The sequence below is a fragment of the Humulus lupulus genome, chromosome 8 (genome assembly GCF_963169125.1).
Source record: "Humulus lupulus chromosome 8, drHumLupu1.1, whole genome shotgun sequence".
Lineage (NCBI taxonomy): Eukaryota > Viridiplantae > Streptophyta > Magnoliopsida > Rosales > Cannabaceae > Humulus > Humulus lupulus.
Window position 1 is genome coordinate 2,665,708 of NC_084800.1, and position 13,831 is coordinate 2,679,538.

Here is a 13,831-nt window from a genome sequence, read left to right on the forward strand (position 1 = left end):
AAAAAAATAAAAATACTATTTAAAAACTTAAATGATACCATTTAAAAATATTTAGGACTTAAAATTAAACTTTCTCACCTAAGTGTTATAAAGTAGTCTCAGACATCTCTCATTTCCACCAAAATAATAATATTATATCCCACGTGTTGCACGTGAAGGCCTTACCAGCTTATAATTATTACAATTACATAGATTATAGGTAGAACTGCGGTTGTTTGCTATAACTTGTTCATTGTTGAAAAGATCTCTCTTCCTCTCACTTCACTACTTTCTACTGACCTACTTCTCTGTTTTAGCGATGAAAGCAATAGTGATAACTAAACCCGGCGACCCAGAACCACTCCAACTTCAAGAAGTACCAGAGCCCAAGCTCAAGGACGATGAGGTCCTAATCAAGGTCGAGGCCACAGCGCTCAACAGATCCGATACCCTTCAGAAAAAGGGTAAGTATCCTCCGCCCAGGGGTCCCATTCTCATTCCGGGGCTCGAAGCTTCTGGAATCATCGAAGCAGTCGGGAAAGATGTTTCCCGCTGGAAAGTTGGTGATCAGGTTTGGTTCTGTTCATTTCTTACCCTTTTTGTCACTGACCGGGTCCCAGTCAAAAAATGTATATTTTGAGCTTGAGAAAATGTTTTGGTCACCTTGAATCAGGTGTGTTGTCTTCTTTTTGATGGAGGGTATGCGGAGAAAGTGGCCGTGCCTGCTGCGCAAGTTCTTCCCATCCCATCTGGTGTGTCTTTGAAGGATGCTGCGGCACTTCCAGAGGTGGCTTGCACTGTTTGGTCTACTGTTTTCATGACCAGTCGCCTCTCTGCTGGGGAATCGTTTTTGGTAATCGTTAAGCTCATTTTAGTGTTATGGTACCATAAACTCAATTGGGATAGTCACTAACTCTTAACAGAAGATTACATTCATTTTTTTAGTGACTAATGATTCTGGGTATCAAATTAGACTGAATGATAGATCCAATAGCCTTATCTTGATTCTGAATGTTCAAGTGGAAACTAACCCAAGTAAACGAAATACAGGTTCATGGGGGATCTAGTGGCATTGGTACATTTGCAATTCAGATTGCTAAGTACGTAGGAGCAAGAGTTTTTGTCACAGCAGGTCTAGCTAAACTTGTTTATCTTGTGCTATATTATACATTATGCATATACCCGTGTATTCATATACTTGGACCTTGATCACCAGGTAGTGAGGAAAAATTAGCTTTCTGCAAAAATCTTGGGGCTGATGTTTGTATCAATTACAAGACTGAGGATTTTGTTACCCGAGTTAAAGAAGAAACTGGGGGGAAAGGTACTTTGTTGTGTTAGAAAAAATTGATACTTTCTCAATCTTCATTGTCCTATTCTGTTTTTGTCTACATAACTGACTTGTAGGAAATGGTAGGTGTGGATGTGATTCTGGATAGCATTGGAGCACCCTATTTCAAGAAAAATCTTGAGAGCTTGAATCATGATGGAAGGCTTTTTGTCATTGGTACCATTGGTGGATCCGTTACTGAACTAGATCTTCGAGCTTTGTTTGCAAAGCGTCTCACCCTGCAAGGTATAATCGAATTGAGATTTGGTACCATGATATCATATTGTCTTTGCTGGATTTGGTTTCTCTGGCCAACAACATACAAACAAAAATAAAAATAAATAATTCTCTGAAACACAAGATTCTTACTGCTTTCCCCAACAGATATAGATGTACTTAAGCAAATGAATGTGCCCCTTTTTAGCTCTCTGTCGTGTGTTTATAACCATTTGGTGATTGTGTTTGGCAATACAGCGGCTGGCATGCGACTTAGAAGTCCAGAAAACAAAGCACTAATTGTTAGTGAAGTGGAAAAAAGTGTTTGGCCTGCTATTGTGGCTGGTAAGGTGAAACCAGTGGTCTACAAATCTTTCCCTTTATCTGAGGTGGAAGAGGCGCACCGGCTTCTCGAAAGTAGCAGTCACACAGGAAAAATACTGCTTCTTCCATGATTCAACGACTGTTTTTTCAAAGCCAATGTTTGATATGTGCAAATTAGTAAATGCATACTCAGATGGTATTTGGCTGCATAACACAACCAGTATGTATCTCTGCTCTGCTGCTTGCCGATTTGGCTTAATAAAGAACTTCGATTCCCATTTCAATAAAAAGGTGTGGATTGATTGTTTTGTGTGTTATTTCAAACCTAACTTCCTCCTTGACCTGCTAAAATATTGCCTACTTGGATGAAATTTATGCTAAATGAATTTGTTCTAAATACTTATTTATTAGGTAGTTATGTATGTTATAATTGTTAGGTTGATTATGATTGTTAGTGTGATAGTTTATCAAACAAGTTTTTGTTTTAGACTCGGAAAAAATAGTTGACCTTGTGTACAAAAGATATTGACCGACTTTCAAAGCTCAATTCAGAGCTTATTATGTGAGTTGAGATCTTAGCACAAATATACTTGGAGTCACTGCAAAAGAGCCCAGACGATTCAGAAATTGGTGAGTTTTATATCAAGGCACCACACTAGTGTACTTCACTCACTCTCTGAATAGTGAACATAACACAAATTTTAATTGCTACATTAAGAGTAAATTTTATCAGGTTCAGAGAGGCAACAATTATTGTAGTGCAAGCAATAATTACTGGCTCACTCATACTCATAATGTTTCTGGTTTATGCTATCTGTTCACAATAGAATATATACTCATAAATAGATGAATTCATAATTCTCATTTTCAATATAATTTTAGAATAAAAACTCTCATAAATTCTCTTATTTTTCTTTTATATTATAGACTTCTTCAAAATATTTGTGTTATACCTTTGTTGTACTTAGTTTTAGGATTTTTTTTAAATAAAAAAAGATAAAAGAAAATTTCATTGTTATGATCATCCAATAACTCACAAATGGAATTACTTACAAAGTTAATTCAAATGACTAATTTAGACATATCAAGTTGTTTTCTACCAAAATAACATTCAACTCATAAAAAAGCATAATGTATAACAATTACGAAATAAGGAATCAATATACAAAAACAATGCCCTTGTGCGAATTTGAATGATATCCTCCAGAGTTTTCTCCTTATTTTCGAGATGTCAATCCTAGACTCAAATTCGAGTGAATTGAATGGACCTTGTAAAAGCTCAACAAGCAAAGTAAGCCAACAAGTCAACAGTAGTTGAAATCTACTATTATTATGAAAATAAAATACACCAAAAAAATAACCTCAAAACTAGTAAGATATCAATTTAGAATGTTGATGCTAGAGATGTTGCTATAACCAAATATGAGTCTCCATGTGAGAAAGTGAGTCCCGAGTAAAAAAAAAAAATTGTCAATTTTGCTTTTTATTTTTATAAAATTAGTTATTATTTAGGTAGATGAAAGAGAATATAAAAATATTAATATTTTTACATATGTATTATTTATTTATGTACATAATAATACAAATCAATTGTAATCAATTAATTTGGTTTAGGCTAATATATTAAATTTAGTAAACACAAACAATGAAAACATGTCAATAAATATTTACTACATGAATTATTAATTTACATTTATCTATTTTATTAGAAAAGAAAATTATATAAACCAAATTCCATAACTTATAAATAGAACATATATTTTAAATTTGGAGCTCATCAAACTTTTTTTTTTAGTTTCTCAATCAAAGGTAGAAACATAGAGGGTGTTTAAAATATAGTTTTTTATTTTTAAAAACTAAAAATTATCTTTTGGAAGGCTTTGTTTTCATAAAATAATTTTAAAAAATAAAGTTACAAAAAACATAAAATTTTGAGAACAACAAAAAATTATTGTTCTCAAAAAATTTTATTTATCTTTTTTTTCTCACATTATTTTTTTAATTATCATGTATTGTTACATCATTTTCTCTCTCATTAGTTTCTTTCTCTTTATTTTCTCTCACATCACTTTCTATCTTCTTATTTTCTCTCTCATCACTATCTCTAGCTATTTTTTTTCTTCTCACTTTCTCTCTTTCTATTTTCTTTTTCATCATTTTCTATCTCTTTATTTTCTCTTGCATAACTTATTATGTCATTATTTTCTCTCTCATCACTTACTATATCATCATTTTCTCTCTCATCACTTTAATATATCATCATTTTCTCTCTCATCATTTTTTCTCTACTCACTTCTCTCTCTTCACTTTCTTTCTTATCACCTTCTCTCTCATTTTTTTACTTAGATTAATTTCTCTCTTCTCAATTTATATTTCTTCAAATTTTATCTCCTTACTTTTTCACTCCTTATTTTTCATTATTTTTTCTTTCAAATTATTTTATCTCATTATTTATTACAAACTTTTAAAAGATTTTTCTCAATGTAAATATATTTGTTAATTTTTTTATTTAAGATTTTAAAAAATAAACTGAAAAATTATTTTTAGAAAATATTAACCAAATACCTCTTATTTTTTAAAAACTACAAAAATTATTTTTTGTTCTCATTTTTTATAACACAATTTTAAAAACAAAAACTAAAAACCAACACCAACTTTCAAAGCTGATTTCCCAAACCTTACATGGGTCGCCACATAAAATTAAATAAATAAATAAAACTGCTAAAGATATTGTTGGGCCATTGGGGGTGGTTGTCTGTCACAGAAGTAATGATAATTTAGAAAATATTAATTGCAATAAATAAAATAAGATGCCATTGATATTTATTATAGGATTTATATTTTTTTTGGACATGTGTTTTTTTTCATTACTTATTTGGACTCTGTGTTTTGACAAATTGCTTTTTGGACCATATATTTTGTAAAATGGTTAAAATAGAACCATAAACTCAATTTTAGTCAATGTTTTCTCAACTAAAATCACAAATAATTTACCAAACTAACAATTCAGAACAAAAACAAAATTATTCTGCTTAAAAACTATGTTGTTATATTTAATATTTTCTTCATCAAAATTAAGTTTAGAATTTTATTTTAATTATTTTACAAAATATACAGAGTCCAAACAAATAATGAGAAAAAAAAACAATTTCAACAAAATTTAAACCTTTTATTATATAATCCTTTACAAAAATATATTTATCACATAAAGAGTGGCCACATTTATTTGTGTAAAACAACTCATTACTTTATAAAAAATAAAATTTAAATTTAAATTCAACGACAAGTAAATATCATAAAGAGTGGCCACATTTATTTGTGTAAAACAACTCCGTTTGATCTCGAAGATTCATAATCTACACATTAAAATATTTATTTACTCAGGACATTAAAAGTTATTTTTATAGGAATGTTTAAAAAATATTTTATTTTAAAATTAATATTTTAGTAGCCGTACCTGCTGCGCCTGCGTGCGAATTATTATTTTTGTCATAAAATAAAAAACAAAATCTGGGAGTCCCTACTAATGACGTGGCGAAATAGTATTGGTTTAGAAAGGTTTTGATTCAAATGCGAAGAAATTGCAGACCAGGGCTTTCAATCTTTCATTCAATTCGCCTCTGCAATCTCACCTACTCAGACCTTGAAGACGAAGATAATTATGTCTGAGAGTCTCCGAGTTATTTGATCCAATCGATTGGTCTGCTTCGGTGAGTTTTTTTCCACTTGTTTGGATCCCAATTTTGTAATAATTCATGTGCTTCGAATTTCAATTTTATCATTCACTTCCTTGAATCAGAGTTCTAACTCCATCTCTGCAAATCAGCTGCTTTAGAATTGTGTTTCAATTAGGTTTCTTATTCTCTGAATGGATCAATCTCCATTCTCATCTTCTTTCATTTTCTTCTCACTCGAATCTGAATTTTTAATACCGGTTTATTGTTGGAGTAACTTAGTAGTTATGCAGCTATGGTTCTGGCTATTTAGTGTGTTGTATTTTTTTGTTTGTGGCTAAAATCTAAGTGGGTCTGTTCAAATAATGGTTTTTATTACCATACTTCTTATTATCGTGAAACTTGGAAAAGCTGTGTTAGTGGATTGTATGTGTTGTGTAAGTAACTATACATTAAGGTTCTTTGATTTTACTGTGACTGGGAATTGGGATTTGGTTAAGATGTTTAGAGCGTCTGAAATTGAGAAATTCTGAAGTTTTTTTTTCATTCTCTTTGGCAGGTTTTGATTGGTACTTATCTCGTTCCTCAACAATGGACTTCAGTCAACTGAGTCCTCCCCAAATGACTCTGCTAGGGTCTGCATCTTGTGTGATGCTGTCGATGCATTTCACAATTCAGTTGTTGTCACAGCATCTGTTTTACTGGAAGAACCCGAAAGAGCAGAAGGCCATCATAATTATAATTCTCATGGCTCCATTATATGCCATCGTCTCCTTTGTGGGTTTAGTGGATATCCAAGGAAGCAAAGCTTTTTTCATGTTTCTGGAATCAATTAAGGAGTGCTATGAGGCTCTGGTGAGTGGTGCCAAGATATTTGTTTCATTTTTGGCTTTGCTGTTTCCTTCTTTGTCTTATAAAATCATTGTGGATATTCATTTTATTTCTCCATGTCCAGGTGATCGCTAAGTTCATGGCTTTGATGTATAGTTTTCTGAATATTTCCATTAGCAATAATATCGTGCCAGATGGGATCAAGGGAAGGCAAATTCATCATTCGTTCCCGATGACTCTTTTTCAGGTGAGGAAGTAGTTTTGTTCTCATTTATGATCCGACTTCCAAGTTAGTAAGAGGATTATACTTGCGAAATAAGAGAAACAATGTAATTGATGAAAATGATCAACTTCTTGGCCTTGAGAAGCAAACGACTAGCCTCTGAAATGACTTCTTTCTAATTCCCTTAAATTGAGTTTAGAATACATGTTTTCGTTTTTCTTTTTTCCCTCAAGTGTTAACATCTAATAACATTATTGAATCTGGGACAGAAAATAATGCTTCTGGAATCTTTTGTTTGTAATGAAAACATGAAATCATCAGCCTTCGTACTCTAATTAATGGTATTCTATTTTTCCTTGAACTGCAGCCTCGCACTGTCCGATTGGATCAAAAGACTCTGAAGCTTTTGAAACATTGGACATGGCAGTTTGTAGTCATCAGGCCAGTTTGCTCCATCTTGATGATAACATTACAACTTATTGGAATTTACCCTAGCTGGCTGAGCTGGACATTCACCATCATTCTTAACGTATCAGTTTCGCTGGCCTTGTACTCACTTGTGATATTTTACCATGTGTTTGCTAAGGAGTTGGCACCACACAAGCCACTTGCAAAATTCATGTGCATCAAGGGGATCGTCTTCTTCTGCTTTTGGCAGGTACAACATTTAAGTTTTTTTGCTCGATAACCTTTGTTTCTTTGCATAAGAAGAACACTGAAGGACTTGAAAATACTCTAGATATATACACCATATTGTTACAAAAGGCTTTTGACTTAAAGAATGAATACTCGAAAGTAGCTGTGTAGCATGAGAGACCGAGAATTAACTGGCTATGCTCAAACTATATTTTGCTATCCGCTTGGAATTAATGTAGAGCTCTAGAATTCAATCAATATAGCACTGGGGTACCTGACTTTCCTTTGCCTGTAGCATACTTAATTCTATTAGAATTAGTTCCTATTAACGTTGTAATTTTTACAACATCCTTGTCCTATTTTGATACAATCTTCTCTCTCATGATCTCTTTCAAAGATATGTTGTTAACAAAATTGTTTGATTTTGCTCCTTTCAGGGACTAGTGCTTAGCGCACTGGTTGCAATGGGTGTCATCCGATCTCACCATTTCTGGTTGGATGTGGAACACATTGAGGAAGCCATTCAGAATGTGTTGGTATGTTTGGAGATGGTTGTCTTCTCTGTTATCCAGCAGTATGCTTATCATGTTTCGCCTTACAGTGGAGATGTTGAAGCAAAGATGAAATTAAGTAAGAAGAACGAATGATCTGATGATCGAAACCAGCCATACATTTTGTCTAGCAACATAGTCAAATATGAACTTTTGTTCATTTTGTATTAGATATTTTTAGTGAATGGTGTAGCTGTATGAGATGGTTTTATACTATGAACGTTCACCATTGGTGTCATTAGGTGTTCGCTACTTCTATGGTATTCAACTTGGCTTTGATAATAATGGTATTTTACTTTAGTTATTTCATGTGGATGTGACTTGAAGTTGAACTATTTATATTTTGATTGATTAAATGTGAGTGGTTTGCTAATAAATAGTGGTGAATGTTATTGAATTTAACAAAGTGATTTAATAAAAAAAAATAAAAAATTTGACCTCCTCCCTCTCACTCACCCAACAATTTGAACTATTTAAAACAAAATTATTTGGTTAGAGTAGGTAGGGATTCAAGTCTACATTAATGTAAAATATTATGTTTGGAATTATGTATACTCAACCGAAAATATTATATCATTAATAATTGAGTTAACACTTTAGCATTAACAATTTGTATCGATTCATCATTATTCATGTGTAACTCATGCAGTGATGTGATTTTCTTTCATTTGGATAGATATGAAATGGTATATAGTGAAGAGAATTGCTAAAGGGAACAATGTACCAACAACACAAGCATGAGGTGCCTGCCCTTGGGAGGGGAACAACAGTTGGAAACGGCTCTTAATACCTCGTAAGCTGAGGAGCAAAATGAGGAATCTGCCCGAGGAGGGGCTCACGTCTGATTAGCTAGTTGGTGAGGCAATAGCTTACTAAGGCGATGATCAGTAAATGGTCCGAGAGGATGATCAGCTACACTGGGACTGAGACACGGCCCAAACTCCTACGGGAGGCAGCAGTGGGGAATTTTTCGCAATAGGCGAAAGCTTGACGGAGCAATGCCGCGTGGAGGTAGGTGTCATACCATTATTGATGTAATCCAATATTGGATCTCACATATTTAAAATAAGTATTATAGAATATTGCTAACCAATTATAGAGTGTCACCTCATATCATGTGGTGTAAGAGCATCTCCACCTTGACACCTTATTTGGTGTCACACCAACATCAAATTTAGTGTCAAAAATTATTTTCACTCCAATCACAACACTAAAAACTACACAAAAAAAATATTCTTTATTATTATATTATTTTTTAAAATAAATTGAATATTCTTTTTATTATTATATTAATTTATCAAAATCATCACAATTATTATATCTAATTAATATTTTAAATAAAACTACTCATTAATTACATGACAATAATACTATATAAATAATTAAAACTCGATAAATTAAAAAATCATATTGCATGTAGTAACATAAAGATTACATCACTAGAGAAAAAATATTACATTACATTAGATTAAATTAAACCTAAAAGACACTTGAAAATATATATTTTAATTTTGTGAGTTACCATATTCGTCTCACAAGTGCTCAATTAATGCATTTTGAAGCTCAATGTGAGCTTCCTTATCCTTGATTTTTCTATGTCTAGTAAGAAATTCTTGAAACCGAGCATTATCATCTTAATGTGTTCAATTTTAATTTTTTTAATGTGTCTTTAAATTTGTAATGTTTGTATTGTGTAATATTAAAAAAAATAAAAATATTTAATAATGTTTTATTTAAATTATAATTAAAAAAATAATTTGTGGTATATACAATTTAATCTCCACATAATAAACTAAATTCTAAATTATATATATAATAATATAAATATATATAAATAATAAAAAATATATATAATAAAATAATAAAAGAAAAAAAAGAGTATACTGTGTGCTATAATACACGGCATATATGCTGTGTACTGTAGCAAACACAACAAATTAGAAATGTATATAATGTTACAGTGGAGTATCTCCAACACCAAATATAAATTTTTTGTGATACACCGGAGATGGCCTAAGATACATTAAGGTGCCACGCAGAAGAACTTCATTTTTTTTAAAACCTAACATAATTAACTAATGAAATTTTTATGCTAATTAATACCAAATTTAAAATTAACATCATGGACTTTCTCTTATGGAAAAACTGAACTTTTTTTTTATAGTTTGAATTAAATTGATTGTTTTTATCATTAAACATGGAGAAATACCAAGATGCATCATAGGTGCTTAATACCACAAATAGGTTACATATATATTTGAATTTAACAATCATTATAAATTATTATTAATAAATCACGAGTAACAATTCATATAGCTTTGGACACTTAAACCAACAGAAATGAAGAAAATAAAAAGGCAGGCGTTATCATAGATTTAAGCCTGATCGAGTACAAATAAAGCTGACACAAACGTGGCCATGCCATGCCCATTTAGCCGAAAACGTCAATGATCACTGTCACCGCCGCTATAGATGTCAGTCACATTCCTATCATAGAAGTTAACTCTTGCTATCACTCCTTCGCCACTGCAAAACCAAAGCTTTACTTTTGATTCGAGCCAAGAGAAGCAAACAATACTGAAGCGGTGGAATTAATGGGTTTCGAAGAGGAAGAGGAAGAGGAAGAGAAGTGGATTCAATACTATTCATCAAACCATCAAATTCTGATCGTCGGTGATGGCGATTTCTCATTTTCATCCAGTTTGGCGACCTCCTTTAGCTCTGCGTTTAATATCGTCGCCACTTCGCTAGACTCTTATGGTACGTACATTCAACTCTTTTTCTCTTGCCCTACGTTAACCTAATGCAGCAGGAGTCAAATAATTAATAAATGTGAAATTTTTATTTTTAATACTTTGTGAATATTCAAATTTTAATAGCAATTTGTCTTTCATTTCATGCGAGGTAGGAGTTTGATCGAGATTTTTGAACTTTCCTTCTATTTTTGTTTGACTAGTGGACAATAAACGTCTTATTATACAATTTTCTTTCTATTTATTTAGATGTTTCTCTCTTCTTTTTCACTTTATACCTAGGTGAAGAACATGTTCATCTTTGATATCTTGTTTGGAATACAGATGATATTTTAGAGAGCTATATATTGAGAGAGTATTTAGAATTACTTTGTTTTTCTTAGAAGTTACTGAAACCCATTTGTTAGGTTCAGATAATTCTAATTCATTTATAAGCTTGGTATTTCTCTTCTCTTTTTGTTTTGTTGTTGAGTTTTATATTTATGTCATGTTTGAGTGGCCAAAAGGAATGGAATAAACAAATATATCACTTTCATTCTACTGTTTGATTAAAATATGTTGGAATGTCAAATAGAATGATTTTTCAAGTGGAACGAATAACTATTTTTCAAGTGGTAAGGGCGGACTTGAGGATCTTACCAGGTTTGTCCCCCCACGAGCAAATAAATGCCTTCTTGGGGCCACTGGGGCAGTCTTCGGTTGAAAGCGCCAGGGCCTCGAGGGATTAGTGGGGATGGGGCCCTGATACCCTCGCTTACCAAAAAAAAGTAACTATTTTTCAAAATAAAAGTTAAAGAATCATTGTAATACACTTTTGACTTGTATTAAATTCTATTCTATTCCTATTTTTATTCCTTTATTTTCAATTAATCACAACCAAAAGTACCTGAATTCTATGAAAAGCAAGTTATGGTAGTAAAATTGTACAAAAATTGTTGTAATTTTGTGTACACATTATAGAGTACAAACTAAACTTTGAGTTTTTTTAAGCAATTCAAGCTACCTTTGATTGGTGTATTTTCTTTTTCATGCTTTTAAACATCCCATTTGTTTTTTTTTTCTTCTGCCAAGTAGATGTTGTCGTCAAGAAGTACAAGAAAGCAAGATCACATTTGGAGCATTTAACAAACCTGGGAGCATCCTGTTTGCATGGTGTGAATGCAACCATGATGAAGATTTATTCTGAATTGAGAATGCGGAAATTCGATCGAATTATTTTTAACTTTCCTCATGCAGGTTTTGGTGCAAGAGAAGACGATACCCGTCTAATTCAGTAAGTTGTTTGATTAAAAAAAATTATATGGCTTATTTGCTCTTACTTGTTTAAAACTTCACTTTGAACCCATTTGCTTATGGTTATTTGATGCATATACCTAATGATTAAACTACTAAAAATGTCCAAGACAGATTGATATGCTATCATATGGGATGTAGGATGCTAATAAAGTTTGATGACTATTGATGTATTTGTTTTTTCATCCTAACATTGACAGCAAGCATAGGTGTCTTGTTCATGGATTTTTTTTTAATGCAAGAAGTATGCTTCGACCCAATGGTGAAATTCATGTAAATCACAAGACTACACCACCATTTTCCTGGTGGAACTTAGAGGAATTGGCAGCCTATAACTCATTGTCTTTGATGGAGTGTGTGGAGTTCAACATTAAAGACTATCCTGGTTATAATAATAAAAGAGGAGATGGTTCCAAATGTGATAAAACTTTTCGTTTAGGCAAGTGCAGTACCTTTAAATTTGGACTCTCTAACTCATCCCATCCTAGAGCAACAACTTCAAGCTTTGAGAAATTCCATAGAAGATTTGAGAAATTCCAAGTACAAAATCCGTCTATTGACTTTGATAGATCTCAAATGGATTCTGTGAGATTAACTTCGCCTCTGCCAGGTTTTGTTGGAGAGAAAAATCTTAACTTCGATCGGGTGAGATTGCCACTAGAAGCTAGTTTCAGAAACAGGGAGGATCATCAAGGTATGGTCTCTCCTGTCAATGAATTGAGACATGAAAGAACAACACACCATGGCATTGAGATGTTGCTTGAATCCAATCGAAGAACTTGTTATGATATGAGCCCTTCTGTCAACGAAGCAAGGCGTAGTACTTTCAACAGCGAAACAACTACCATGATTCCTCGAAGAATTTGGAACCCTGCCAACATGCATAATATTAAGTACCAAGAATCTGATCAAAGAACTTGCTACCCTGCTGTGGATGAATTGAACCGTGCCAACAGAAACAGCACAAGAATGCGTCCTGGAAGAACCTTGAACCAAGGCATTCATATGTGGCCCTGAATTTTATCATGAAGATACTCTTAGGATTGTACGGGAATCCAACAACTAAAGGTTACCGTTTTGAATGTTATCATTGGGAACTACCTTGATGATCTTTTTTTTTTTTGATGACCTTATTTTGGGATGTAGATATAGTGAACTGTGTACATACACATGTAGTAGTGAAGCTTAGAAGCTCGCCAGAGTAGTCGAGTGTGGTGGATGCAGATATAGTGTACAGTGACTCACTATTACCTGTGACTGGTTCTTCGTTGATTGACTAATAGCTAGAACAAACTTGTATGCCTTGATTGGTTAAATATAAGGGAATTTACTCATTTGGTATTTTTTTTGTTACCTTATGTTTTTGCAAAGTATCATTGTGGTACTTTCTGTTTTTAATAATGTGTTTCAAAATTATACATATTTGATATTCTAGACTCAGATTTGATAGATAAAATTTTGTCAATATGATCAAATTGTCATCATTTATATGTAATTAAGTAATTAAATTTAAATTTGGAACTTACATAATTGACAACAGTTTGATTAAATTAGTAAAATTTTATTAATTAAATTTGAGTTTAGTGTACCAAATATGTACGATTTTAAAATACACAGTACCATATGGGTATTATTGAAAACAGAGGGTATTAAAATGATACTTTGCAAAAACAGTGTACCAAATGGTTAACTACCCTAAATATAATACCAAATTGACAATTTTGGGAAGAAAGTTTGATATTGATGAGGTTTATGGTAACTGATAACTAGTTTCACAATCATAAACTTAGTAACTAACTACTTTCACAAAACTTGCTCACCGGTTTCACAAAAATCAATTTCTTATTTTGGTTATTCAAGTGTGTGCTGAAGATATAGATCATGCTTGCAAATTATGATTGGATTAATAAATATAAGAGAAAAATATAAAATAATAAATGAGTAGATTTGTCAACAATAAATTGGATAGCCATATATAATTCTTCGATTGAAATAGTCACAGTAATTAAATTAGTGATTGT

The 13,831-nt window shown here is 32.2% G+C and overlaps 3 protein-coding genes across 3 annotated transcripts; all 3 read left to right on the top strand.

The window, feature by feature from the left end:
* The first annotated feature begins 217 nt into the window (after nucleotides 1–217).
* Nucleotides 218–2,166, top strand: LOC133794151 (uncharacterized). Its single transcript, XM_062231347.1, has 6 exons — nucleotides 218–550; nucleotides 653–832; nucleotides 1,030–1,111; nucleotides 1,196–1,303; nucleotides 1,397–1,555; nucleotides 1,784–2,166. The coding sequence occupies exons 1-6, from the start codon at nucleotides 299–301 to the stop codon at nucleotides 1,978–1,980; spliced, it is 978 nt and encodes a 325-aa protein (XP_062087331.1). The 5' UTR covers nucleotides 218–298; the 3' UTR covers nucleotides 1,981–2,166.
* A 3,159-nt stretch (nucleotides 2,167–5,325) lies between these two features.
* Nucleotides 5,326–8,073, top strand: LOC133794152 (uncharacterized). Its single transcript, XM_062231348.1, has 5 exons — nucleotides 5,326–5,559; nucleotides 6,083–6,378; nucleotides 6,479–6,601; nucleotides 6,945–7,235; nucleotides 7,651–8,073. The coding sequence occupies exons 2-5, from the start codon at nucleotides 6,115–6,117 to the stop codon at nucleotides 7,858–7,860; spliced, it is 888 nt and encodes a 295-aa protein (XP_062087332.1). The 5' UTR covers nucleotides 5,326–5,559; nucleotides 6,083–6,114; the 3' UTR covers nucleotides 7,861–8,073.
* A 2,022-nt stretch (nucleotides 8,074–10,095) lies between these two features.
* LOC133793435 (heavy metal-associated isoprenylated plant protein 41-like) lies at nucleotides 10,096–13,152 on the top strand. The gene is made up of 3 exons (XM_062230795.1): nucleotides 10,096–10,524; nucleotides 11,592–11,790; nucleotides 12,011–13,152. The coding sequence occupies exons 1-3, from the start codon at nucleotides 10,359–10,361 to the stop codon at nucleotides 12,825–12,827; spliced, it is 1,182 nt and encodes a 393-aa protein (XP_062086779.1). The 5' UTR covers nucleotides 10,096–10,358; the 3' UTR covers nucleotides 12,828–13,152.
* The last annotated feature ends 679 nt before the right edge of the window (nucleotides 13,153–13,831 follow it).

Bases quoted from the DNA above. Each gene is read 5' to 3' on its own strand.
- LOC133794151 (XM_062231347.1), top strand. From the start codon at position 299: ATGAAAGCAATAGTGATAACTAAACCCGGCGACCCAGAACCACTCCAA. The intron at 551-652 runs GTTTGGTTCTGT...ACCTTGAATCAG, and splicing joins GCTGGAAAGTTGGTGATCAG to GTGTGTTGTCTTCTTTTTGA. The intron at 1,556-1,783 runs GTATAATCGAAT...TTGGCAATACAG, and splicing joins AAAGCGTCTCACCCTGCAAG to CGGCTGGCATGCGACTTAGA.
- LOC133794152 (XM_062231348.1), top strand. From the start codon at position 6,115: ATGGACTTCAGTCAACTGAGTCCTCCCCAAATGACTCTGCTAGGGTCT. The intron at 6,379-6,478 runs GTGAGTGGTGCC...CTCCATGTCCAG, and splicing joins AGGAGTGCTATGAGGCTCTG to GTGATCGCTAAGTTCATGGC. The intron at 7,236-7,650 runs GTACAACATTTA...TGCTCCTTTCAG, and splicing joins TCTTCTTCTGCTTTTGGCAG to GGACTAGTGCTTAGCGCACT.
- LOC133793435 (XM_062230795.1), top strand. From the start codon at position 10,359: ATGGGTTTCGAAGAGGAAGAGGAAGAGGAAGAGAAGTGGATTCAATAC. The intron at 10,525-11,591 runs GTACGTACATTC...TCTGCCAAGTAG, and splicing joins CACTTCGCTAGACTCTTATG to ATGTTGTCGTCAAGAAGTAC. The intron at 11,791-12,010 runs GTAAGTTGTTTG...TAACATTGACAG, and splicing joins GACGATACCCGTCTAATTCA to CAAGCATAGGTGTCTTGTTC.